At 37.7% G+C, this 25478-nt stretch overlaps 1 protein-coding gene across 1 annotated transcript in view; it reads right to left on the bottom strand.

The window, feature by feature from the left end:
- Positions 1-269: 269 nt before the first annotated feature.
- LOC122074165 (mitotic spindle checkpoint protein MAD1) overlaps positions 270-25478 on the bottom strand; it is a 27544-nt gene continuing 2335 nt past the window's right edge. Inside the window, exons 2-13 of the mRNA XM_042639025.1 lie at positions 23507-23561; positions 20740-20859; positions 14736-14983; positions 12406-12577; positions 9129-9233; positions 8849-9052; positions 5867-6029; positions 4918-5005; positions 4753-4822; positions 2954-3082; positions 2826-2864; positions 270-741 (exon numbers count right to left, since the gene is read on the bottom strand). Coding sequence (XP_042494959.1) covers positions 652-741; positions 2826-2864; positions 2954-3082; positions 4753-4822; positions 4918-5005; positions 5867-6029; positions 8849-9052; positions 9129-9233; positions 12406-12577; positions 14736-14983; positions 20740-20859; positions 23507-23561 — 1483 coding nt within the window. The 3' untranslated portion in view covers positions 270-651. The remainder of the gene's footprint in view (positions 742-2825; positions 2865-2953; positions 3083-4752; positions 4823-4917; positions 5006-5866; positions 6030-8848; positions 9053-9128; positions 9234-12405; positions 12578-14735; positions 14984-20739; positions 20860-23506; positions 23562-25478) is intronic.

Here is a 25478-nt window from a genome sequence, read left to right as displayed (position 1 = left end):
ATTGGCCCAGTAATCAAATGGTCAGTTCAGTCCCTTGTTTAATCGGACAGATCTAGTCTGGTTCGTTGGGTTCAGCCCATTTTGACAATTTTACAATGCACAATTCTTAAATGAGGTGAGTATAACAATTTTACAAGAATTTGACAACACGCAGGTAGAGGAACTCAACAAAAAGCATTGCGCAAGCAACGCGAAACAAAGTACAAACCCATGTTAACCCAATAGAGAGAGAGAGAGAGAGAGAGAGAACATGGCACCTTTCTTCTGTATTACTTTAGGACCATTACCTTATATATTATAATCTCAACAGAATGGTCAGAGTATTATATGTCTGGAGATATGAACATAAGCATCAACCAAACCCAGGCCAAGAATATATTCACCAGAACTCACAGAACCTCACCTTTTGAACCTAATCCGTGCATACAAACCAACCAAAACTACTTGGTCTTGCTCAGCATATCAAAACATGAAGAACATAAGCTATTGAGAATAAGTCAAATGGAGCATGCATGCCATGGTTAATAATTTCAGCCAAACCTGAACCAAATAGCATATGTGCTATCACCTTTTCTACTCGGAATGGGAAAAACAAAAATAGTTACAACTTACAAGGCCTGCTTTTGGCCTGATGATGATAGTACATGAGCTTTAGGAAAGCGTCTGCCTGTTGAAGGACTCCACCGTTAAATTGGCAGTAAATGCAGGAATTGAGTTCATCTTCCGTATGAATATCGCAATCTGCAAGATGAATAGAAAAATTGTCAATTTTGCTTCGCAATGAATCAGAAAGGTACAGGACCAAATGGGATACTTAAGGACAAACTAGACTAAAGCTTCAAATGGCCTAGGGACATTAATTGAGCAACAAAATGATCACACATACAAATGTTTCACAAACCATTTACCAGTATCACAAACAGAATCATGAGAACCTTTCAACCCAAAAGAATGCTTCATAGGAAATTAGTTCTGCCAATTGTTCAATTCTTATGCTTGCATTTTTCATTCCTCCTTTTCCTTTAGACTCATGTGGTTGGGAGAGAAGTATTAAACAAAATGTTGAAAATATTTTTGTTTCAATGAAACTGAATTTTATGACAGGATTGCATGAACAACGATTTTTTACAGAAAACCCAATTTTCTGTCAACATTGTTTTTAATTTTTATTTTTTGAAACATATATAGAATCCCAGGGAAAGTCATCCCATCTTCATTCAATTCAACCATAATTTTCACGGAAACAAGACAACCCAAGGTGGTGACATGGCCCCTTGTCGCCTAGGCATCAACTAGGCTTGTCATGTGAAGTGAAGGGTTTAAGTGTAAAAATTTATATTTCTGATCTTAGTTTTAGTTTTTAGGGACTTATGTATAAAATTGAATACTTATATCCTTAACATATACAAATACAATGATTAAAGTGCAAAATGAATACTCTTTTATAGAAACAGCCAAAGCCTTCGCCTTGCCTTGACAAAGTTTGAGTCCATCACCCTAGCCTTTGCAACTCGGTGACAGTCCAACGATTGAGTGACAGGTACGAAAATCTTTTTTATCTCTCCTCTTCCTTCCGGCAGTGGCGGCGATGGTCGTCAGACGGTCACTGCAGTCTCTTATTCTTTTCTAGGTTTCAGGGAGATGGCATATAGATGGCATAGAGAGGGACGATTTAGGCGAGAAAGGATTTCAGTGTGAGATTGCTGGGTGCCATCAGATAAAGCTACCTGAGAATCCAGAAGTAGGAGGGATTCAGTCGATGTCGGTGTCAGCATGATCGCAATTTTTTCTGTGGGGGTGTGTGGCCCCTACGCCCAGACACGGTGGGGAATGACTAGCCCGCCCCCATGAAAGTGAAAATGACTCTTCTATGGTTGCTTCCTCGTGCACTCCCATTGGCACTCACGCACGTGCAGGAACCATACTCCCCCAAAGGAAATACTTACCCTTTTTTTTTGACACATATGAATGATATAATGTATGGAGGTGTATCTACATTGCGTACACCACCCAATCAAAATGCTAGAAAAGGCATCAATTTTTTTTAATTAATAAATAAGGCATGCAAACAACCTAGCGTTTACATGCACAGGTGTTGGAAAAATGGCTTGTCGACAAGGTAGCACCTTAACAACTATGAATTCGACAATCTATATCTAGACTTGACTTTTTCAAACAATTTCCAACACTATTCTGACAGATGGGATTTCAGATGAGACTTAAAATCAACATAAGGACCAAATGATAACATGAACATCATGTCCATCAAGTTTGAACACAAAAAAATGCATGTGGCGACATAGCCAACTGGAAAAACAGAGGCAACCCACCCCAAAAAGTAAAATAAGGTCACCCTGCCAATGTTGGGGCATAGTTCATTACTGCCATGCAGCAGTTTTGAGTGGCACAATAAAATTTGGTACACAGGCAGGACAGCCCCTCTGTCCACCTATCAATTTTCAAGCAAATGGCATTTGCCACATGGAAAAAAGTAAGGTAACAAGTTAGTTAAACAAGATGGTTTTCATGACTGAAATACAAGGGTGAAAGTCTGATACAAGATTGGCCTCATATTTGTTGGACCACCTAATTTGACGTGCCCAGTCCAAGGTGCACTGTCAATCCAACAGTTCAGATTCCACATCATCACTCCAAGAGCCCCAAAATCAGGCTCACATTGCATTAGGCCCAACATAACAGCATTGCGCTACTTTTTATATTTTATCATCTATTCATTTTATTTTTGGATTTGAACAATAGTCTATGATTTGAACTAGTTCAGGAGGCTACAGACAACATTTTTCAAAATTAATTAGAATTCATACCTGTTGCGCTATCTCAGTTTGAGAAGCATAATCATTTTCCTAAAAAATAAATAAAAAAGTTAGATTCAACTCTGTTTCAATAAAACATTGGCCATAACTTCAGGAGCTCTACTCGAAGAATAACTTACCAAAATATTTGTGTTTCCTGATTCATATTCAAATTCGAGCTTCTCGTCATCATTCTGGGCATAAATAGATTGGAGAGTAAACCGTGTCACTGGAATTCCATTAGGACGTTGGTGATCATCCATTACTATCTGCCAAATATTTTTTACATATGTGAGAAATAAATGGTTCATTTTATCAACAACAGAAGAAAATTTATTAGAGAAAGAAGAGAACAGAGGGAACATTAAACCAGAAGACAACTTCAATAGGTCCAAAGCAAATCCAGATACTAAAAAGCAATGTATATGAGACTATTCAATAAACATGTTCCAGGTAATAACTGCCAATATCTTTCTAATGCATTAACTGGAATAGGCTGATTCCATGAGCCACTCATAGAGGTTGGATTTCTAAGCAACCAACCAACCCAGTCAATTTTTCTAGTCCAGGTCAGCCCATTTTTAGGGATCAGTTCATACCAATGGGCCAAAACAGGTTGATAATGACCAAACTGGTTTAAATTCCAGATTGGTTTTAAATTGATGCCATCCAAAGATTCCGAACTGGACAGGTCGTAATACTAAAGATTTATACTAACTGTAACATTACAAGAATTAAAGCATATCATAAAGTTGTAAAAGAAAAAAGTATCTTAGCGACATGAAAACTCATACCATGTTTTGTAGGTAAGGCTTATTTGTCTCAATGTAAATGGGAGGGAATAAAAGAAAAAAGGAATCTAAATTTTTAATTATAGAATTCATTTATTCGCCAAGGACTACGAAATATAGTAGAAATAAAATACCTCCTCTACTTTATTTTACTTCCTATCATCTTACATCAAAACAAACTAAAGCCTACTGACAAAAGAGAAACATCAAAAACAGAAAAAGAAACTTCCAAGTCTAGGTCAGGATTGGTCATGTGGGGAAAATATGAATAGTGGACAAAGGAGGGGCATTTTCAATCCCCCCCACCCCAAAAAAAAGAAAAAAAAAAGTTTATTTTTTTCTTATATATATGTATGACATGATATACATGGCAGTAGGAAGAAGGGAAAATTTCCCCCCCCCCTTTCACACCTGAAGTATAAAATATACATGTGCATGGGATGCAATTGAATATAGGAGCATTGATTGATAGTAAAATATTATTTCTTTTCAATTGGCCTCTTCAATTAGAGACATATGGAAGATAATGGGGTAATATGACCAATTTGAGCATCCCATTGGATAGGGGACCTTTCTATCTGGTACACAATCCACTTTCTTATTTCTCCTCAACCAGTGTTCATGGCCCACAACTTAGGAAGCTTATCCTATAGTAAATTCTCCCCATCCACACCTGAACTATATTTCTTTCTTCAATTTTCATAAGATCACTTATAAGGAATGAAATTTGAATAATCTCTCCCAAAGAACAGTGGAGTTCATAGAACCCACTGCCCAGGTCAGCCCACATGTAAACTGAATACTTTCTCCCAAGCCCGGGGTTCCATATCAGAGATCACAATCCATGGCCTGAAAAAAGAATATGCTTATGTTCAGATTAAGGAGCAACTCTAGGCCCTATATGGTTATTTCCTCTTCAATGTACAGCAGGTATGCTTGCTGTATACTATCTGTTGAAACTTGAAACCACTATAGGGAAGCATTACCCAGTCTGCAAAAGAATTTGCAGAATACTGTCCAATATAAAGATGAAAAGCAAAAAATTTCAATTTCATGTAGTCCATGAATTTATGACAATGGACCTTGAAGCATGAGAAAATAGATTATATGATACTGTTAAATCAAGACATTAACTATCCAACTCATACCTTGTAACCAAAAAGTGAACAACAAGCCCTTCGGAAAACAGAAATTTTCTCAGCAAATACGGTCTTGTATCTGTTTCATTTATACAGTCAGGACATCAACAATATAACAATGATGTACTATAAAAAAGAAAACACATTCAATTTCAAATAAAATTTAACATTTACCTCTCTTCACGTTTCTCCAGAGTTGCAATTTGCCCTTTGAGTTGTGCAAGCTTGTCAGATATTTGGGAATCAATAAAATTTCCAGCATCTGCTAAAAACTTAAAAATAACAAGTATGAGGAAAGCACATTCCTTATGCATAACAATTTAACCACACATGAATATGTGCACCAGGAATTGTGTTAGAAAATGGATAATCAAACATTTCTAAATTAAAAATTTGCAAATATGTAGTCAAAAATGAAAATAACTCAGAAACAATTCAAGGTCATATTTTGAAAAGGGATATTTAGATCTTAGACATCTTTAAAGGCATCTACGTGGCTTACCATTTCAGTTCCAATGAAATGATGCAAATAAAAAAAAATTGTGTGAGGATCACATAGAAGTTCATTTAAGTCCATGAAGATCCTCTAAAAACCATGGAAATGCATGGAAATTTACAGCAATGGTGAAACTGAAGATGAAACTTTACGAAATGGTAGAATGAACACCAAAGCACACCAAGAACTAGTACAAAAGTAGATAACCAAAATTGATGATTTAAAATGGTCAAAATACCTATTGCTCACAATAAAAAAAATTAAGATGATCAAATTCTTGGAATATATTATGATACATGCAAGACTAAGATTTACTGCACAAATAAACAATAGCCCACTAGTCCTAACACATCCCTAAAAACATTGTGTAAGAAATTACATACCAAGTTACCAAGATAAGCTTATATTCTAGCTTTAAGACTTTATGTTATCACACCTCTAAGAGTTTGTCCTTTCTTTTCTCTTTCCTTAAGATATTTCTGTTTTCTACAGTCCTACCAGAAAATAGCATCATGCTAATTTTAACCATGACCAAGCTCCACCCAAGTAGGGGGCCATGAACACCATGCACAAATAAAGAAAGAGGTAACCCCTCACTAAAAGAAATATCATAAAAATGCATATTACCTGACTGTCCTTTCAATTCTTCAACAGCTTGTAACTTTTCCTTTGTTTTCTGCAATTCAGTTCGTAGTGCTTCAATAGTATGTTTAGCCTCACCATCGACAGCCAAGGTATTGACCATCCGCAGAACTTTTGTGCTTGCAGAAGAATAATCACCCTGACTTAACTGTGAAAGACAAATAAAAGAAGGCATGTAAGTAATAATCTGCTAAAAAAATAAAGAGAAACAATTGTACAGTATCCAACAGCTACATCATAATCCCTTCCCAAGGAAGCACTCCAACAACAGGGTAACAATGATATGATCATACATTCATATGATTAGCAAAAAATCACATGATTAGAGATCTGAATAGTAAAGATCAAATTCATTCCTGAGCCCCAAACAGAGGCCTCAAATAAAATAAGATTGCAACATAAGGTTATTGTGAACCACTCAATATAAGGTTTTAGTGAACCAGATAGCATAAGGTTGATGTGAACCAAATAACAGCATCAGGTTGTGGTGGACCACTGATAAAATCTTGTTGCTTTGTTGCAAAATACCACATATAACCATATTCAAAAGATAAAATTGTTGTTGAGGACACAAGTAGATGACACGAACATATAAATACTAATAATCTTCAACTGATGACTTGAATAGATACAGATCTCCAATCTCCCCATAACATTACACGTGGACAAATAAAGCATAGGATGCAATAAAGAATATTCCACCAACCTATGACAACAATAATCAGCATCACGAGGGATGAGCATCACAGAAATCCCATAATCAAGAGCAGCCGTATATAATCTCCAATCACTCACTCATAGTAGCAACCAATGACTCACTCATAGTAGCAAATAACCCCCATCCAAGTACCAAGCTTCAAAAATTGCAACCCCAAACTGATGAGATCAAGGGCCCACCATAGCAATACAATGGCAATTTTGTAAATTCTAGCCACACTTATTTAAGCACCCAAGCAAATATATCAAATAATGCAATCTAGGTATCCAAAACCCGACTTGGATCACTTAAAGGCCAACCCAACCTCTAAATAGACCAATTTGTAATGGAGGATGGCAATGTTGTAATAACAGAATCTTCAAAGGAGTGGCAGACTGGCAGTATCGTAATTTATTGAAGCTTCAACTCAGGAGAAACAAAGGAATGGGAAAGTGTGTAATATATAGGAAGCAAAATAAATTATGTGAAAATAGGGAATAAGAGATAAAAGAAGGGACGTATGTGGAAACCAAAATAAGAGATAAGGAAAACAAGGTTAATAAATAGAAAATCAAGAAATAAAGGGGGAAGGAATATCATCTTCTTCCCTACTGATCGACTACGAGGGCAGAAAACCAGAGATCCATGGGAAGAGAAAAATCTCGCTCACCAGGGCAGCATTCTACCTGAAATTTCAGGCGTTGGGTCATTTCACGCCACCCTGCTGATTCCGAAAAGTATAACTCCAAATAGATTTCAAAGATTAAAGAAATAAACCCTGCAACTCAGTTATGGCATCAGCACAACAGTCCAAAGGATAGACCAAACGAGCAGGAAATCAACTAGGAATCAGCAATCAAAAGCATAACAGCAATCGAGAAGCAAGAAGCAGCAAACGATACCATGTAAACTGGAATTTAAGCAAAAAATCGATACTCCTCAACGAATCTTTCGGCAGTAAATCAGTACCCCTCAACTATCGATAGCAAATAGCAGCAAATAAATCATCGACAGCAAACAAGGCACATAGTATCGAACAACTTCAGAAACGATTCTTGGGGTAACCCCAATACATGTAAGTTGCGAGAAAGTCATTTACGATGGCACAGACATGTGCAACGAAGGCCTTCAATGCTCCAGTATGGGGGGCTTATTTAATTCAGATTGAAGGAACTAAAAGAGCCAACGTAGGCATAAAATGACTCGAGGAGAAATGGTGAGTGCGACAAACCCAAAACCTGTATCTAGTAATTGCAAAAGGAGAGAGAGAAGATTGTTAGAAAGCCTAACAACTGATGGAAGCTCCCTCCCTCCTATTGTATAGATCGTACCCAGTGCACGATGCTCCCACCACTATGAGGAATGGGGAAGATCATAATGTATGCAGCCTTACCCCGACTTGAACCCACAACCACTAGGTTACAATTGAGCAACCTTTCCAAAAGATTTAATATATATATATATATATATATAAATCAGTAGTACAAGAGAGCAAAGACTATCTAAGTCCTAGCGATAGAGTAAAGGACTAAAATAGTAACCTAATGGTCCTAATCAAAATAGGAAAGAGATTAAGAAATATCCTGTTCTAAGCTTCTAACTAGGAAGGAAATAAAGCATAGAAATCCTGACCAACTATTACAGCTAGACTCCCATGATATGGACACTCCCGTATCGTGGTACACATCAAACACCCCACGGTATATATCTTTAACAGTGAGGAAAGACATGCATAGCTTAGGACTAGTAACAAGTATGGCTTTGTACAGAGCTTATTGGAGAAAGATAATCCATGCAGCCAACCCCATTTAGTTGGGATAGTTGAGTTGAGTTGAGTTGAGTTGTATCCTCTAGCCAAGAAACATCACATATAATATAAGGTGAGCCTATTAAACATGGAAATGAACACAGATTCAACAGCTTCACAATTTTGTCTTTCAATATTTCTATACAGCTTCACAATTTTGTCTTTCTTCTTTTTATGAAAAATATTGAAAATGTTAAGAACATGACCAATAAGATTAACATCATGGAAAGCTTTACAGTACATCCAGTGTATGAAAAAGTTTTCTTAGAAGTACTAATATTAAGAAACTGGGGGGAATCTACCTTGCATATTTCAGACCTAATGTGCTAAGGATAAAATGAGATATAAATGCAGTATTAGTATGCCTTAAGAAAGACATCAAGATATAAACAAATTATTTCATTTTGAGAACAACGCCTTGTGGTATAGACGTATACAGACTATTTTAGCTTTGTAAACACACCTTGGATTCCAGTATAGCAATCTCAGAACGAAAACGATCCCCCTCCCTCTCCAGTGACTTTATTTTTCTTGTTTCATCACTCAGCCTCTCAGTCAGCAACTTAATTTCATTGTGCTGATGATTTATCGTTTCCTTTTGTTCATTTAACTCATGCTCCAATGCTTGAATAGCTTGTTCCTTTTTAGCAAGAGATGCCTCCAGTTCCTGTGCTTTTTAAACCAAAATAACAATCACAAATCATCATAAAAGTCATAGTTTAAGGGCAATGGAATTTAATGACCTGCACTGGAGTCTCATTAGTTGATCCCCCTTCTGCTTCCGCATGCTTCTTCAATGCATAAGCATCCTTTCTTAGCCTCTCTCTTTCTTCATTAACCGAAGAAAGCTGCAATGAAGTGATTCCTATCAGATAAATCAGCAGTTTCCATATAGGAAATAATCCTGCATGCCATTATCAAGTTATTTAATGCTATTTAGTGCAGAAACAAAAAAGGGGTTTCCACAAAATACGAGCAAATACCACACCATGGTTGAGGGTAGGGAGGGAAGAGATCAGTAAAGATATGGAGAGGTAGGAGAAAGAGTTCGGGGAGAGATTATGCACAGGGGGGCTGGGGGTCAGAAAGAGATTTTAGGGGGTTGATTGATGAGTGGGGGGAGAGGGAGAGGATTGGGGGCAGGGAGGCACAGGAACTCCCTTTTAGAAATAGGATATGTTAGAGGTTATTAAGCATTAGAATGCAAACTACGAGATTACCTTCTATATATACATTACTTGCATACATATTTCTGTGAATGAGATGGTGAGTGTGTAATTCCTGCAATTAACTAATATTTGTATAAGAACATCCACTATTATCAATATATCTATGGTTCTAGCACCTATGGATTGTGTTTAACAATTGGTTACACAACGCAAGACCAAACATGATATTTGGGACCCCATGCAGAGAAGCTCTCGATCTCAAACTACAACCTACATGGGCCAGCTTGGAAACACCTATTATATTGCATACAAATATTTGAAACTATACGTACATATAGCATAGAATTATTAAAAAATACCTATTTATTTGTGCCATATAATAGCATTCTTACAATAATTAACCACTGAAAAATATTTGAATACCAATTTGATCCAAGATAGAAGAAATTGCTAAGGAGATAAAACCTTTTTGGTTTATACTCTGTTTTACCAGAGAATTGTTGTCCCCCTTTTGGCTTTCATAGAGTGGAAAATCCCTGGTTCTAACCAGTGGGGGGTTGATTTACTTACCTCCTCAACCCAGAAGTGCAGTCTCTTTCGCAGTCATTTTAGGTTTCAAAGATGAATTAGAAAAATCAGAGCAGCATTCGATAAGGGAAAGAGTTTCCAATGTGTTATTGTTTAAGAGTGCATATTGTAAGGGTAGAATTTAAATGGAATATGCAATAAGCTCATATGTGTATCAGGTATTAGTGACGGGTAGTGATGTAATTTTACTTCTATTTTTATCTAATATGAATACAGGTGGGAGGCAATTGATTTTTTGCCTCAACAACCTTTTGTGAACAACCTTTCTTCTTCCTTTCCTCCTCTTCTTTCTCCTCCTCCTCTACTTTCTCCTTCCTATCTTCACTTCCTGGTTTGCTGAAACATCTTGCAACTATCAAGAGACATTTGCTCCAGTGGCTAAGCACAACTCGATAAGAGTCTTTTTATCAATGGTTGCCAACTGAGATTGGCCATTATATCATTTGGATGTGAAGAATGCATTTCACCATTGTGAGTTGGTGAAGGAAGTGTACATGCAAGTTTCTCCTAGCCTCAAGTATCCTACAGCTGAAGATAAAGTGGGCCGCCATAAGAAAGCCCGCTATGGTCTTAAGACTTAAACAGTCTCCATATGGTTGGTTTAAGCGGTTTAGAAAGGTTGTTATGAAGAATGGATACACCCAGAGTTAGGCTAATCATACATTGTTCATCCATCAAGTGGCAATATTACAACTTTAATTGTCTATGTGGATGATATTGTAGTAACTAGGACTGACCAAGAGGAAACAAGCAGGATCAAAACCTACTTAGCTTAGTAGTTTGAGAGTAAAGACCTTGGTCCCTTGAAATATTGCTTGGGAACCTAGTTATATGGAGAAGTAAGAAGCAATCTGTGGTGGCTAGATCAAGTGTAGAGGCAGAACTTAGAGCTATGGCACATAGTGTATGTGAACTCCTACGGTTGAAGAAACTATTCCAAGAAATGGGTGTTTGAGGCTGAGGCCCCATACGGTTGTATTGTGACAAGAAGGCAACCATTAGCGTGGCTCATAACATGATGCAACATGATCGTTTAAAATATGTCGAAGTTGATTGAAACTTCATCAAAGAAAAGATTGATTCCGGTAACATTTGGACCCCCTTTGTGAAAACAGGAAATCAGCAAGCTATGCATGTATGACATTTATTCTCCAGCTTGGAGGGGAGTGTTAAAAGGGCAAATTGTAATGGTAGAATGGGAAATGGAATATGCAATAAGCTCATATTGTGTTGGGTATTAGTGAAGGGTAGTGATGTAATTTTACTCCACTTTTTTATCTAATGTGAATATAGGTGAGAGGCAATTGATTTTTTGCCTCAACACCCTTTCGTGAACAACCTTTCTTCTTCCTCTTCTTCTTCCCTTCTTTCTTCCTCTTTTTCTTTTTTTTGTTCTTCCTCCTTTCTTCTCTTCCTGGTTTGCTAAAACATCTAGCAAGTGCGAACTCAATGTCCCAATGTTGCAACATGAACAGATGCACAATCACTAAGAAAGAAGTTCAACACATTTGGCAAAGCCATATACAAAATGCCTGTTTGCATTTGAGAGAGAGCGTTTCTCTTTTAATTTATACACTTCAATGCATATGCAACACTCCATTTTTTTCTCCTCAAGTATAAGATGAGCAAAAAAAAGTGAACTAACATGCCATAGGCACATAACTCCCAAATGAACCAGCAAGGATGGGTAGCACTCTCTTTTCAATGTCATCCAAAAAGGCCCTCCTCACAGCTCTTGGAAAAATTGGCATCCAGCTACCAGGAGAAATTTTTAGATCGTTCACACAAATTTTAGCTACTAACATGAAGAAATCACACATGCCAAATCAATTTTTACCTCTAATTCGCAACCAAATAACAGTTTATTAGAAGAAACAAGAAGAGATAAAACTGCAACATACCATAAACATCCACCCCAGGCAACAACAACAACATAATAAACCTCCCAATCCAAAACCAAGAGGAAGAAAACAAAGCAAAACAAAGTGATTCTCCAGGCCATTCATTAACATTTGCATGGCCAAAGCTAAATCTAATAGGACAAACAAAAACAAGCAAACTAATTTGCAAAGGGAATGTAAAATTAATGAAAAATACTTTAACAACTGGCTAGCGCAGTTGGTTAGGTTGTGGTGCGTTACAGCCACACTCACCAGGAGGACTCGAGTTCAAATCTCCTGGCTATTACTTCCCCCCCCCCCCCCCACCTCTTTTTATTGTGTACCGATCTAAAAAAAATGAAAAATACTTATCTGATTCTTACAATTAACTCAAGCCGCCTGACCTCTGAAACTGATTCTTCTGCCTTCCTTTTCAGCAATGCAGCCTCAGTTTCGGCTTGCTGTCTTCCATGCTCTGTAACTTCCAGAGCTACCTCCATCTGTTTCAAACGTGCATTCACCTCACCCAATTTCATCATACTCTCAAGAACCTCTCTGCATGACATACAAAATCTCAATATTAAGGACATCTTTTGATTCCATCAACAAGTTGAATCAAACCCCAGCATTCAACAAAACAATTGCCTACACAATAATAAAAAATAAAAAAAGTCAATGCCTCCTTCCCAATGCCATATACACATGGTTACTGGCAGGTTTAATAAAAAAAAATAATGGCATGGTGTAGGTAGAAGAATTCCCTGCCCATATTTAGATGGAAATACAAATCCCACAAGTACTATGAGCTAAACAATACACTTTAACAATGGGTTAGGGTCAATGATACCAAAGAAATGAGGAGCTATTGAGAGACATTCTTTTTTCTTCTTTTTTTTTTTTCTTTTTTTGCAAAAATCAACAGTCTTCCTTGCTTCTACTGGCAAAAGCGACTCTTGAAGTGTTGATTTCTTCAACATTTGGGGATTAAACAGCCTGCAATCAAGGATTGAAAGCATATTTGCAAAAGAACAATTATCCATCAAAACTTTGAAATTTTTGCTCAAATATTGTTTTCTGGTACTGGATTTGCAATGGATCACTAGATAAGGGGAAAACAACCTAAACGGTTGCATCAAACTAGGAATTTTTTGCAATAATGTGTAGATCTAAAACCTAAATCTTGCCAAATTGAAAATGACATCTTTTTAGTATTAATATATGTAAGAAACATCATCTTTTATACATAATCAATTGAATGCACTAGTTTTGTTGTACTTTGTTCTCCTTTTTATACATGATATATTTTACATGCTAATTATTTATAATGTTTTGTGCTTCAAAACTGCATTTTGCATGTATCCTAATCATTTTCATATGTTTCTTGACCATTTCCATGTGTATTGTTAGTGTATCTTCTTTCTCTTTGATACAATACGGTACGTCTCTTAAAACCACCCTTCTAATACGATACCCGATATTGATACTTTAAACCTTCCTCAATAGATTAATCAGATTAAAAATAAAAAATAAATAAAAATAAAGATAGAAATTCAATCAGAACAGGTGAAAACAAACCAATCACCCTCCTCAATTAGTAAACCCACTCTATCCCATCCACTGATCCCTAATCTTTCTCTCCCACAAAAAAGTATTGAATATTTCCTAATTAAATCAGACACATTTTTTTAGAGATACGAAGAAATTCATAAATTTTAAGGTGGATCTGACCAAAGTGATTCTTTTTCCAATGGAGATGTGTTTTCTCCTCCAAGTGGATAATTTCCTTTAGTATTTGCAAATCAGTGCCTCCCCAAAATGAAATAGAGCCTACGGGTAACCCAAAATGGAAGAAAAAAAAAATTTCCTTATATGGCATGCTAATGCCATTGATTGCAGATTTGTAAAAGCGTACATTGAATTACAATATCTTCTAGAAACATCTCAAAATGTTCTTCAAATTCTCAACAAAATGTTAATTAGATCCACGGAACAAAATGGGTAAACCTGAAATTGTAAAAGAGAGACCTCCAAACCTCTCTCTCTCTCTCTCTCTCTCTCTCTCTCTCTCTCTCTCTCTCTCTCTCTCCCCCTCTCTCTCTACTCACTTTTAAAGCTGCCATCAATCCTAGATCAGGTGCTCTCTGAATCAGTAACTAATGGCATACACCTAAATTGTGGAACAAAGTCCCCTTGTCTGATCCTCTTGTATCAATCTTTTCTTAGGATTTTGGGTTTTGTACAACACTGAGGGGAGTTGAGATCATTCAAGTCATACCCTTTATGGAGATTTACATTTCATGGCAGAAAGGCTTGTAGATTTGTTGCTTAAGTCTAGGACAACTTTCTCTCTCTAAATGCCTTCCCTTAGTTTAGTGCAACCTCTTCAAATTTAATGATGATTTTTCCAACAGTACTATCTGGAACATTCTGCCCTTCAAAAGACGGAGTTTTTAGTTGGACAGAAAGGTCATTAATCACACCTACATGGAGAATTTCTCTATGATTACTTTAGGTTGGTGCAACATCTACCAAATTAAGGATGCCTTCTGTGATACTGTGAAAATGCTATTCGGAAGCTTTCTGCTTTTCAATAGACAAAGCCTTTAGTTGGACTGAAAAGTCAACTGGTCTTTTGACTCGTTTCCTGATGAAGTATAATAGTGCCACTCCAAAAATGAGGCAGAATCTAATCCAATAAAAGTTAGGAACATACTTCTGCAAGCCTGAAAACTTAATCGGTAGATCATCGGGACACAGCACACCAGGAATATCGTTGATTGCCAACTTCCAAGAGGTCAATTCGTCCTCCAACTTCTTCGCATTTTGCTGGACCTCTTGCAGCTTAAGTAAATCTGATTCTGCCCGGTCCCTGCGGGCCTTTTCTTCCAAAAACTTCACTCTCAGTAATTCATTGTTTTCAAGGGAGGACTTCAACTTTCTTGCTTCTTGAACCTCAGACTCCTAATAAGAAAATAAAATCCAAATAAGCATCAGGCATGAGTAGTGTTAAAAGAGGTTTAAGTGATGAGGAAAAAGGACAATGATAGTATTAAAAAAATAAAAGGAGTCTCATGCAATAGCTTTAATATTTTCAAAGAAGACCGTGCTATTTTAAGATTTGTGAAATTACTTTAAGAAAAAAGGCCTCTTTCTTTCAGATAAAAGCTTCTCCATAACCACTCAAATGAGACAAACAGATTGTTTCAATCGTGCAACCTATGAAACGGATCTTAAGAAAAATCACCAATATTCCAGTAAACAATAGCACCGTTCATTCCAGTAGGACCGAAGCCCAAATAACTAAAAATAGGTACTAATAACTAATGCGGTTGCTCGTGCCATTATTTTAACCACTCATCATTAACAACTAATCACTCAAAACAAAACAGGATTCATGTAGCGCTATTGATGCAGTTAATGGTGTTCAATCGGGCCAATTAAGCCTCAGAAAACTTTATTTCTGCCCACGGTTGGGTTCTATGGGCCTTGGTCTCATTACTTTCGGTTTAATTAATGTAATGGACATCTTTTATAAGCCCAAAAGTTGGGATTTAAGAGGTACACAGGATTAAGTAGATGGGTAATATTTTTTTGGGTGAATAATAAATTCATTACCCAGGAGAGAAGAAAGGGGGGTAAGATGAACAGGCCCTTAGATGGGTAATATTATGTGGGGTGCATTAGTAAATCTTTAGGATTAAGCGCTCTTTTTTTCCTTTTACAAGTCTTATTTTACAATTTTTACTATTTGGGAAATCTATCTTAGCTAGACTTTCAATTTTTATTCTTTGAAGTTTGTAAACCTCTCTCTGTCTCTCCAAAGTACAAGATAGATCTTTTCTCTCTCTCCATATGATCTGTTCTCGTACCCCTTTCTCTTTAGTCGTATCTTCTTTCTTCCTTCTAGACTGCGAATGATGGTTCATTCTCAAATTCTTTTTCAAGATCCGAATCTGACCATTGAATCCAGCAGTCCTGTTGTTAGTATGTTTCTTAATGTTTCTTAAATAAATTCAGTTTATGAATCTGATTGCTAATCTAATCTTTGATCCTCATTGCTGAACTTGTTTGATATCAATCTAGTGATTATTTCAGATTCATTAACAAGTTCTATCAATTTCTAGTTTCCTACCTGAGATATACTTCTTGATTTCTCAAATTGAATTCTGGTTCTAGATTCTGTTTTGAGTATCCTACCACCAGTAGGACTTTCTCATATCTGAGAATCCAACCCTTGGATTGTTTTCAACCTTTGATATTCTGTTCTTCAGTTCATATCTAGCCTTCGAACAGAAATTGAACCATATTTGAAGTTCTAATTTTATTAAATTGATTTTCTTTTGAATCTGCTTTTTAAACCTTCACTGAGATTCTGGTTTTCATGCTGGACTTCTAAACCCCTTTTCTTAAATGTATTAGAACCTCATTACCTACCCACCAGTTTGGATAAAAAAGTTGAATCGAATTGTATTCATTGTGCAAAAGTGCAAACAAATGTCACTTAATTTGAAGATTGTATGCACTATCATATTCATATGCACTAGTTTATTTATCTTCTTTCTTAACTAATTCATTACTCTGAAAATATGAATGTACAAAAGTTCACCTTGATTTGAAGGCTTCAACCTTGGTTCATTATATTGATTATCAAGCCATGAAGGAAAATCACCAAGGGATTCCTTGGATATTGTGAAGCAATCAGAAGGCAGGCTCTTCAAATCAATATTTCAAGCATCAAAGGAACACTGGTCAGTTGAAGTCCAACTGCAATATCAATGAAACCCCTCTCTAAAAAAATAGGGTAAATTACACCTGGGGTACCCACTGTTTAGAGGAACTATGTCTGAGGTACCTCACGTTTGATATATAATGTTTGGGGTACCTTTTTTCATACTTTCAAATTTTCCCATACCACCACCTCTAGAAACTTATCCCCACTGTGGAGAAGATTTGAGCTAGAGAAAGGATACATGAAGGTATCAATTAGTTTATTATCTAACCCCCTTTTTTCTCTCTCTCTTTCCAATTGCAGGTGGATGCTGCAGCTGATCAGCCAGAAGAAGAGGGAAGAATTCGCCAAACATAATATCGATGGGTAAAATTCGTAAAATAAAAGGTACCCCAAAACATAAATATAGCAAATGTGAGGTACCCCAAAGGCCCAAATGTAATTTCTCAAACAATAAAAACACTAGGTGTAATTATCAAAAGAATAAATGGTAACTCTATATCCATAGACAGAATAGGCAGCTGACTTCACATGCCAACTTTCTTACCCAAGTATCTAATGGCTCTGGCAATAGCCTACATGCCGCACTAAGGCACTAATGCAACACAAATACAACCTCTTAAATCCATGTTCAGGTTGGATGGTTTTGAGTTTTTGGTTGCTTTTGGGATGACATAAAATTAAAACACCCCCCCCCAACACACACACACCTCACACCCCACACCCCACACCCCACACCCACACCCACACCCACCCCAAACCCCAAAGATCCACCAACCTGAAAATGTCCCCCACATAACCATTAATCAGTTTATTAGGATCTTCTCACCTTGTTTTATCAGTTTATATACTATTTCATGTCATATCATTTGTGTCTACCCGAACAAATCACATTCAGGTTGACCAACTTGACCCATTCAGTTCGTAGTGTTCCATGGTTCTAAGGAAAGCCACCACAATAGCCACTAGCTAGCCACCTTGATGCCTAGTCAATGCCTCAGTGAGCCAAGGTGAGTGCCATATGTTCCAAGTCCATATATTCCAGTTATGTCATCTTATAACCGTGTATGTGTTGTAGATTACATAAGGGGGTAAATTTGTGTTTATAGAAGAACACAAGGGCATATTGGATCCATGTAGCCGACCCCATTTAGTTGGGATAAGGTTATGGTTGTTGTTGTTGTTGTTGTTGTAGAAGAATACAAGGGTAAATGAGAATGGTTGAAGTTTATAATGGGTTGAAGGCAACATCATCATGTTTTCACTCTGGCTGCCTTGGCACATAAGGTGAATTGTCACCTTGGACCTCAAGGGCACCTTATCGCTTAGGCAGTGCCTTGACAACTTTGGTGCTAACCACGTCACTTTGCGTTATACTCATGTCTTGACATGATAAGAAATCGAGAAGACATGAACCATTACCATCGCAACTGTTGGCAAACTTCTAGACACTTATAGAAGCTCTTTTACCTTGCTACAACAGCTAACTCAATGGTTTCCAGAAGATTTCGCCTTTTGGGCACCACAACTCAAATTTCTCATACAAGTTTGTATCCTTGTCCTTAATGGAGGTGTGTTCAGTATTTTTTAAAAAATTATTTTAATTTAGATAAACAGCTTGTTGCTGTGTGTTAATATACATTGTTGCAGCTCCTACCTATTAACTCAAGTTTTTAGGATAAGCAATTGTAACATGGTATCAGAGCCAGGAGGTAAGGTGTTCAATTCCTGGTAAGTGCGAGTGATGTAGGGGGGGGTTCCTAGGTGACTAGGTCTCCTACAAGATTAACTAACTAGGTAGGGTTAACTCAAGGGGCTTAGGTAAATAAGACCAAAGAATCTCAACAAACACGATTAAGCATGCAAGATAAAGCGAGACTAATAAACAAAGTAGCCAAAAGCAATATTAATCTAGACGGAAAAACACATAAATTCTTACTCAAGTTTCAAGTGGGGGCATGGGGAAGGGAACAAACGACATACGAATATTAGGTTCAGCACAAATCCATCTAGACACCCAAAATAGATATGCAAACAATCGATAAAATAGGCATAAACAAGGGGCAAAGGCAGGCTTCAACGTCAATGGGTTGCAATATATATAATAGGGATTAAGGGAGGTGGGGAGGGTTTAGTTTAATACTTTACCATACTGCCATTCAGATCTGAGGAGAGAAGAAGAGATCAAGGTCCTCCAAAATAAAGAGGTTGTAGTTCACTTTTAGTTGAAGAAGATACATCCAGCCGATTGTAGAGAGAGTAGCAGCAGTGATGTAAAGGCAGCAGTGTGCAGCGGCAGCAGTATTGTAACGGCAGTAGTACGTAGTAGCAGCAGTGAGGTAGAAGCAGCAGGTGCAGCAGAGCAGTTTTGTACCGGCAGAAATATGTTGCAGCAGCAGTGGGGTAAGGCAGCAGGTGCAGCAGTAATAACGCAGCAGCAGGTGCAGCAGTAACAACGCAGCAGCAGGTGCAGCAGCAGGTGCAGCAGTAATAACGCAGCAGCAGCAAAAAAAAAAAATAAGACTGAAAAGAAGGAGAGGGAGGCGAGACAAGAAAGCAAAGAGAAGAGAGAGCCGAGAGAGTAAGGGAGGAAAGAGGCGAGAGAGAAGGTGAGAAAAGTCGAGATTGAGAGAGAGAGAGAACCGTGAGAGGGGTGGGGATTTGCTCTTGGCTTTTTTTTTCAATTAACATTCATTCCCCAAAATAAACAATGGCCAATGGCCTTACACTTAAAGAGAATAAACTTCCAAAAATAAAAAGATACTTAGAAACTCAATTGCATGAAATAAAAACTACCTAATAGATCAATATAAAGAAATCATAGTTTCCTAATTGTGTAAGACAATCAAATATCACTAGATTTAAAGCAAAGTACTAGAATCAAATAAGATTTGGTGGGGTCCACAAAATCTTCTAAGATCTTCTAAAAATCTGGATCGATCTTGGGACCCACAAGATCTTCTAAAATCTTCTAAGATCTTCTAAAATCTGGATTGAGCTTGGGGCCCACAAGATCTTCTTCTTTCTATTCTTCCAGCCACAAAGATGGCTGCCTCTTCTTCTTCTTGCGCCTGTACACTTTGATGTCCCCATCAGCGAGGGGTTTGTGTTATGTATTATTGTATTTCTGTACACCCTAGGTGCCACGTGATGGTGTCCATGCAGAGCTCTGTGTGTGTGTGGTCCACTAGTCCTGCACTTGTGTCGGGTGGTGTTGTGTGTTGATATGCATTGTTTAGCCCTTAAATATTAGCTCGAGCTTTTAGGATAAGCGGTTGTAACAAGCTAAAACTGATTTTCTAGGCCAACTTTATGGATGAAAGTTTTTCTTCTTAATGAATAATTCTTATCAGAGCACTATAAGGTCTGCAAACTCAATTACGTTTCTTTCATACGGGCCTTTATCCTTTGACGTAGTGTCCTTTGAGTTTTGTGGGCAGTGGGCCTTGGCCTTCTCTTGTTGTGTTGTTGTTGTTGTACTTTATAAAAAGAGTGTCCCTAGTGTACAAGGCTCCCGCCACTGCAAGGTCTGGGGAGGGCCATAATGTATGCAACCTTACCCTGCTTCGCAGGGAGGTTGTTTCCTGACTCGAACCCGTGACCACTTGGCCACAATGGAGCAACCTTACCATTGTACTCTATCCTTTTTTATTGTAATATTATCTTGCATCCTAGGCTTTCTTTCTAGTAAAATTATCATTACCTATGAAACAAAAATAACCTTATGAGAGCACTAGAAGCAAACAGCATCCTGAACAGGTCAATGAATTAAGCTTGCGGGCATTTCAATTCTAATTTCCTTACTGTAAAGAACTTCTTTAGTCACCTTGGGAAGCCTTTCCAAAGTTTCTTTTTTATTCAAGATGAACTATTCTTACAAATTAATAATTTACTCCATAGCAAACCACAAAGGATATCAATAAAATGAAGGACCAGCACATCTCACCAAAAATTAGGAAAAAGAGTAATAATGTAACAAAAAACTTACATAGCTCCTAAGCTCTTCTTGCAGATGCTTCACCAAGACATTGGTATCTGCATGATTGACTTCCCCTGATGATGATGAGAAATTTAATAATCTATTCTCTTCATTTTTCTGATGCAGACACTGTAAAGAAAAGTAGCCATTAAGAAGATGCTCAAGAAAAGTCCAATACTAGTTCCCAATTCGCAAACAGAACTTTTTAGGCATTAACATGGTGGAGATCACAAGCACTGAAAGAACACTACCAAAACATAAAAAAGAAGAGCATCGATAAATCAATGACAATCATGATCTTTACAAACCCCCCCCCCCGGTTTGCCCAGAAAGATTTCAATTGTACAAGGTTTCAAGTATCGGCATTGGGTATCGGGTATCGTATTGGAAGGGTGGCTTTAAGAGATGTATCATATTGGAGAGACGCAAGATACGATAGATACGTATGGAAACGGTCAAGAAATGTCTGGAAATGCTCAGGTTATATACAAAGTATAGTTTTTAAGCATAAAACACTAAGAAATAAGTAATATGTACAATATATCATTTATAAAAAAGAGCATAAAGTACGACGAGACGAGTGCATTCAATTGATTATATCTACAGGATGAGGTTTCTTACATGTACTTAAAAAAAGGGCATACCCAGTGCAATGGAGCAACCTTCCCGTTTCACCCAAGGTCCACCCTCTTGGTTTCTTACATGTACTAATACCAAATCTGTTTTAGCCTTTTAGGTATAGTACCAGTTAGTAAAGGCGGATACAGAAAAACACTGACAACCTTACAATTATAATATGTAAGAGATACAAAATGGAGAAGGAAGAGTTTTTAAAAAGTAGCCAAGCTATACAAAAAATAAAAACAATGGGAAATTTCCTAAATCTACAAGATAAGAAAAAGAACTACAAAACAAGTAGGTTTGTGGGCGACTTTGTGGGAAAGTAAAGGCTTTGATAGCATTGATAAATCAACGGAAGGGTCAATGAGATGGAGGAAAAGAGATGTGGAGGAAAAGGACAGGAACAAAAAGTAAACGTTAAACCAAGTCAAACCTACTTGTTTTGTAATACTTTTTCTTATCTCATAGATCTAGGAAATTGCCCCTAAAAAAATTAGAAGTTTCAATTCACACATCCAATCATTATGTACAAGCTCCATTTTCATTATAAATCAGTTCTCTGCCTAAGTTATTGATGGGTCATGTCAAGCTGGAAGCACCAAACACATCCAAGAACTGGTTTAAAGTAAATTTAGTGTACTCTTCCAAGCAAAAACCCAAAAAGGGGAGACTAATGATTCGTTGGAATCTCTACCAATCCAATTCTCCAAAACACCAGCAAATTGTGAACTATTGATTGAATAATGTAGCAAAATGAGCAATTTCTCTCTTAAATCCAAGAAAAAAAAATTAAAGAGCATTTGACAATTTCTGGACCCTGTAAATCATAAAACACCACAATCAGATTGAGCAGGAAAATCAGGCCTGAATTTTCGGCCACCTGAAATTAGCCACAACCCAAACAGGGATGGCAAAACAGGGTTTAATTGTAAGAGCTTATCTAACCAGAGTCAAGCCACGATANTGAGAAAAGTCGAGATTGAGAGAGAGAGAGAACCGTGAGAGGGGTGGCGATTTGCTCTTGGCTTTTTTTTTTTCAATTAACATTCATTGAAAATAAACAATGGCCAATGGCCTTACACTTAAAGAGAATAAACTTCCAAAAATAAAAAGATACTTAGAAACTCAATTGCATGAAATAAAAACTACCTAATAGATCAATATAAAGAAATCCTAGTTTCCTAATTGTGTAAGACAATCAAATATCACTAGATTTAAAGCAAAGTACTAGAATCAAATAAGATTTGGTGGGGTCCACAAAATCTTCTAAGATCTTCTAAAAATCTGGATCGATCTTGGGACCCACAAGATCTTCTAAAATCTTTTAAGATCTTCTAAAATCTGGATCGAGCTTGGGGCCCACAAGATCTTCTTCTTTCTATTCTTCCAGCCACAAAGATGGCTGCTTCTTCTTCTTCTTGCGCCTGTACACTTTGATGTCCCCATCACCATGGAATTAGATTTTCCCACTCCCTTCAAGCATGCGAGATTTTGATGGATATTGGATGTTGGACTTCATGTTTGAGTAGCTGGCTGGGTCACAACAAATCCTGTCCATGTCATGATGTGCTTATGCTTTCTTACCACCGTAAGGCTTTAGATACTGTTTAATCTCCTCTATTTCTTAGGGACTGTTTGAATGACACCTGTATAGGTGTGTTTAGAAGATGTAGCCTTCTTTTGATTTCCCTCTTGTCTTATTCTCAAAAGTTCTGTAAGTTAGGGGTAAAAAGGGATTTTGATGTAAGGTTAGGTAGGAACTACCCAACGAAAACCCAGGTTCACAACCTTAATTATTGAAATTAGGTCAAACTTGGGAGAATTTTGGTAACTCCAGATCCAGGCCAAGAAAAGGGACAAACTGTTGGTCGAAGGCTCTTCCTAATACCCTTAGGTATTCCTCTAAATATGAGCCTGATTGGCTGGTTGAATATGGAGATCTGAATATTCTTGATTTGGATCAAAATAGGAAACTTCTGGTAATTTCCAAGAACAGAAGTTACAGAACTCTTTTGACTGCTTTCTTCTGGTCGAAGGACTCCTTTAGGGTGCTGCGCAATGCCCCAAAATATGGGCAGAAACTGATCCCAGATCAAGAAGTTATGATGGATCAAAGTTCTGACCTGAAAATTCCTTCAAGAAGCTGCCACAATACTGAAGTAGTTATCCTTGTAACTGACTTAACAATACTCTTAACAACCTCACAGCAACTAAGCAAAAAGTAACAGAAAATAAAAAAGAGAAAAGAATGGAGAGGTGAGAAAGGAGAAGAAGAGGTGGTTTGGTTCAGGCCTTTCACTCTTTCCTGGGCACCTCTCAATTAGACTCTCTCAGCTATGAAGTTAACTTCAACTTCCATTAATTCAAACATGTCCCAAAGGCTGGGATTGATTAAAATAAATAGGCTGCGAAGCCTTTACAAAATAGGAAATAACCAAATAGGAAACTAACTAATCTCCTCAACTGATTTACTTGCTATATAACAAACTACTTCTTTGTCTAACACAAAAGGAAAATAATAAGGGAATAAAATAGAAACTAAAATCTTCTAACAAGAAACCTAAATAAGAAAACAAACTTTCTGTCTAAGTAAGAAGTAAGACGGGGACAAATATTCTCCTTGGCTGAATCGATGGACAAACTAGAGACTTCTATAAGGCTGCTGGCTTCTTCAATCAATTGCTTACCTGTCTAGCCTTCTAGAGGCTTCGCTTGAAGACAAAATAATGGAGAAAAGTAGTCCGAAGGAGGGAATGAGAGTGTACTGCTGCTGGATCGATGGGGTCACAAAAGGCCCAAAGCTGAGGACAAAACTGGTCCAACCCTGGCCTGGCTCGATGGAACCAAGTTGAACTAGAATGTCTTTTTCTTGGCAGCTTGATCTACATCAGATTTTCAAAATAATTTGAAAGTGTGTTTACCGTTATTTCATTCTCAAGAGCTGTCATTATTCTCCCATCCATTTCGAGTGCACATTTTAGTGATAGGATTTATGCTCCTGAAAGAAAAATTGTGTTATATAGGGCAAATAACGAAGGTTATAGATTATTTAAGACCTTAACAAGTGTCAATAAGAAAATACCTTCTATCTGTTTGGCAATGTTCTTTGTAAGTATTTCTGTTCTTTTGGAACAAAAAAGAATAGAAATGTGTTTGGCAACACTGTTTTCTTCTTCTTCTTCTTCCTTTTTTTTTTTTTGAAAAAGAAAAATGAAGGCTCACCACCCGACTCGATCAACCCCTCCCCTCTTTTCCAATCTCTTTCTCCCCATCTCTCTCATCTCTATCCCGCCCCACCTTTAGCCGCCTTTCTCCCCATCTCTCTCATCCATGTTCCTTGCAATTCCCCCATCCCTCTTAGAGCTCCACCAATTACTATAGCAATCAAATAAACAACAAAAGAGAATGTCATAAAATTGCAGTAGGAAACTTGAATTGCGCTCGCGAGCTGGTTTATGATCCTGGCCACCACCTCCGCTTCCCAAATCATGTGTGTGTGTGTGTGTGTGTGAGGAGGGAGAGAGGGGGAGGATTTGGGTTTTTGAGTGTAGGTCATTAGATGTGGGGTTTGCAGAGGGTGGGTTGCAGGTTCGCAGGAGTAGTAGTTTCGTGGAGAAGAAGAAAGGCACGGGTGGGTTGTGTGCTATGGGGAAGTAGCAACAGCAAGGAGGTGGGTTGCGAGGACGACGATGGAGGATTATGGGTGTGGGATTTGCTGTGGGCAATGGAGGTGTAGGGGTGTGGTGGTGATTTGGTTAAGTTAGATCAGTGGTGTGGGTGGGTTCAAGGGATGCAGTGAGGTTATATAGGCAGGGGTGAGGTGGTGCTGAGCAATGCGCAAGGACACAATGTTGGGGCGGATGGGTATGGGCAATGCACAAAGGCGCATCGTTGTGAATGGTTGTGACTTGTGTAGTGGCTAGGCTATATGCATAGGTGGTGCAATGTGGGTGCTGACAATGTGCAGGGGCACTGGAGTGTTGGAGCATTGGTCGTGCAATGGCTAGGCTGTTTACCAGAATTGGTCTCTGGATTGGAATAGCACCACTCTAGATGGACAATGTGAGGTTGCGGAAGAGAGGGATAGTGGGAGTTGTAGAGTTGGGGAAAAAAGAAGTTTTTTTTTT

This window comes from Macadamia integrifolia, chromosome 3 (genome assembly GCF_013358625.1).
Source record: "Macadamia integrifolia cultivar HAES 741 chromosome 3, SCU_Mint_v3, whole genome shotgun sequence".
NCBI classification, from domain to species: Eukaryota; Viridiplantae; Streptophyta; class Magnoliopsida; order Proteales; family Proteaceae; genus Macadamia; species Macadamia integrifolia.
The sequence above is the reverse complement of the archived record's forward strand: the minus strand, read 5'-3'. Positions and strand labels throughout refer to the sequence as shown.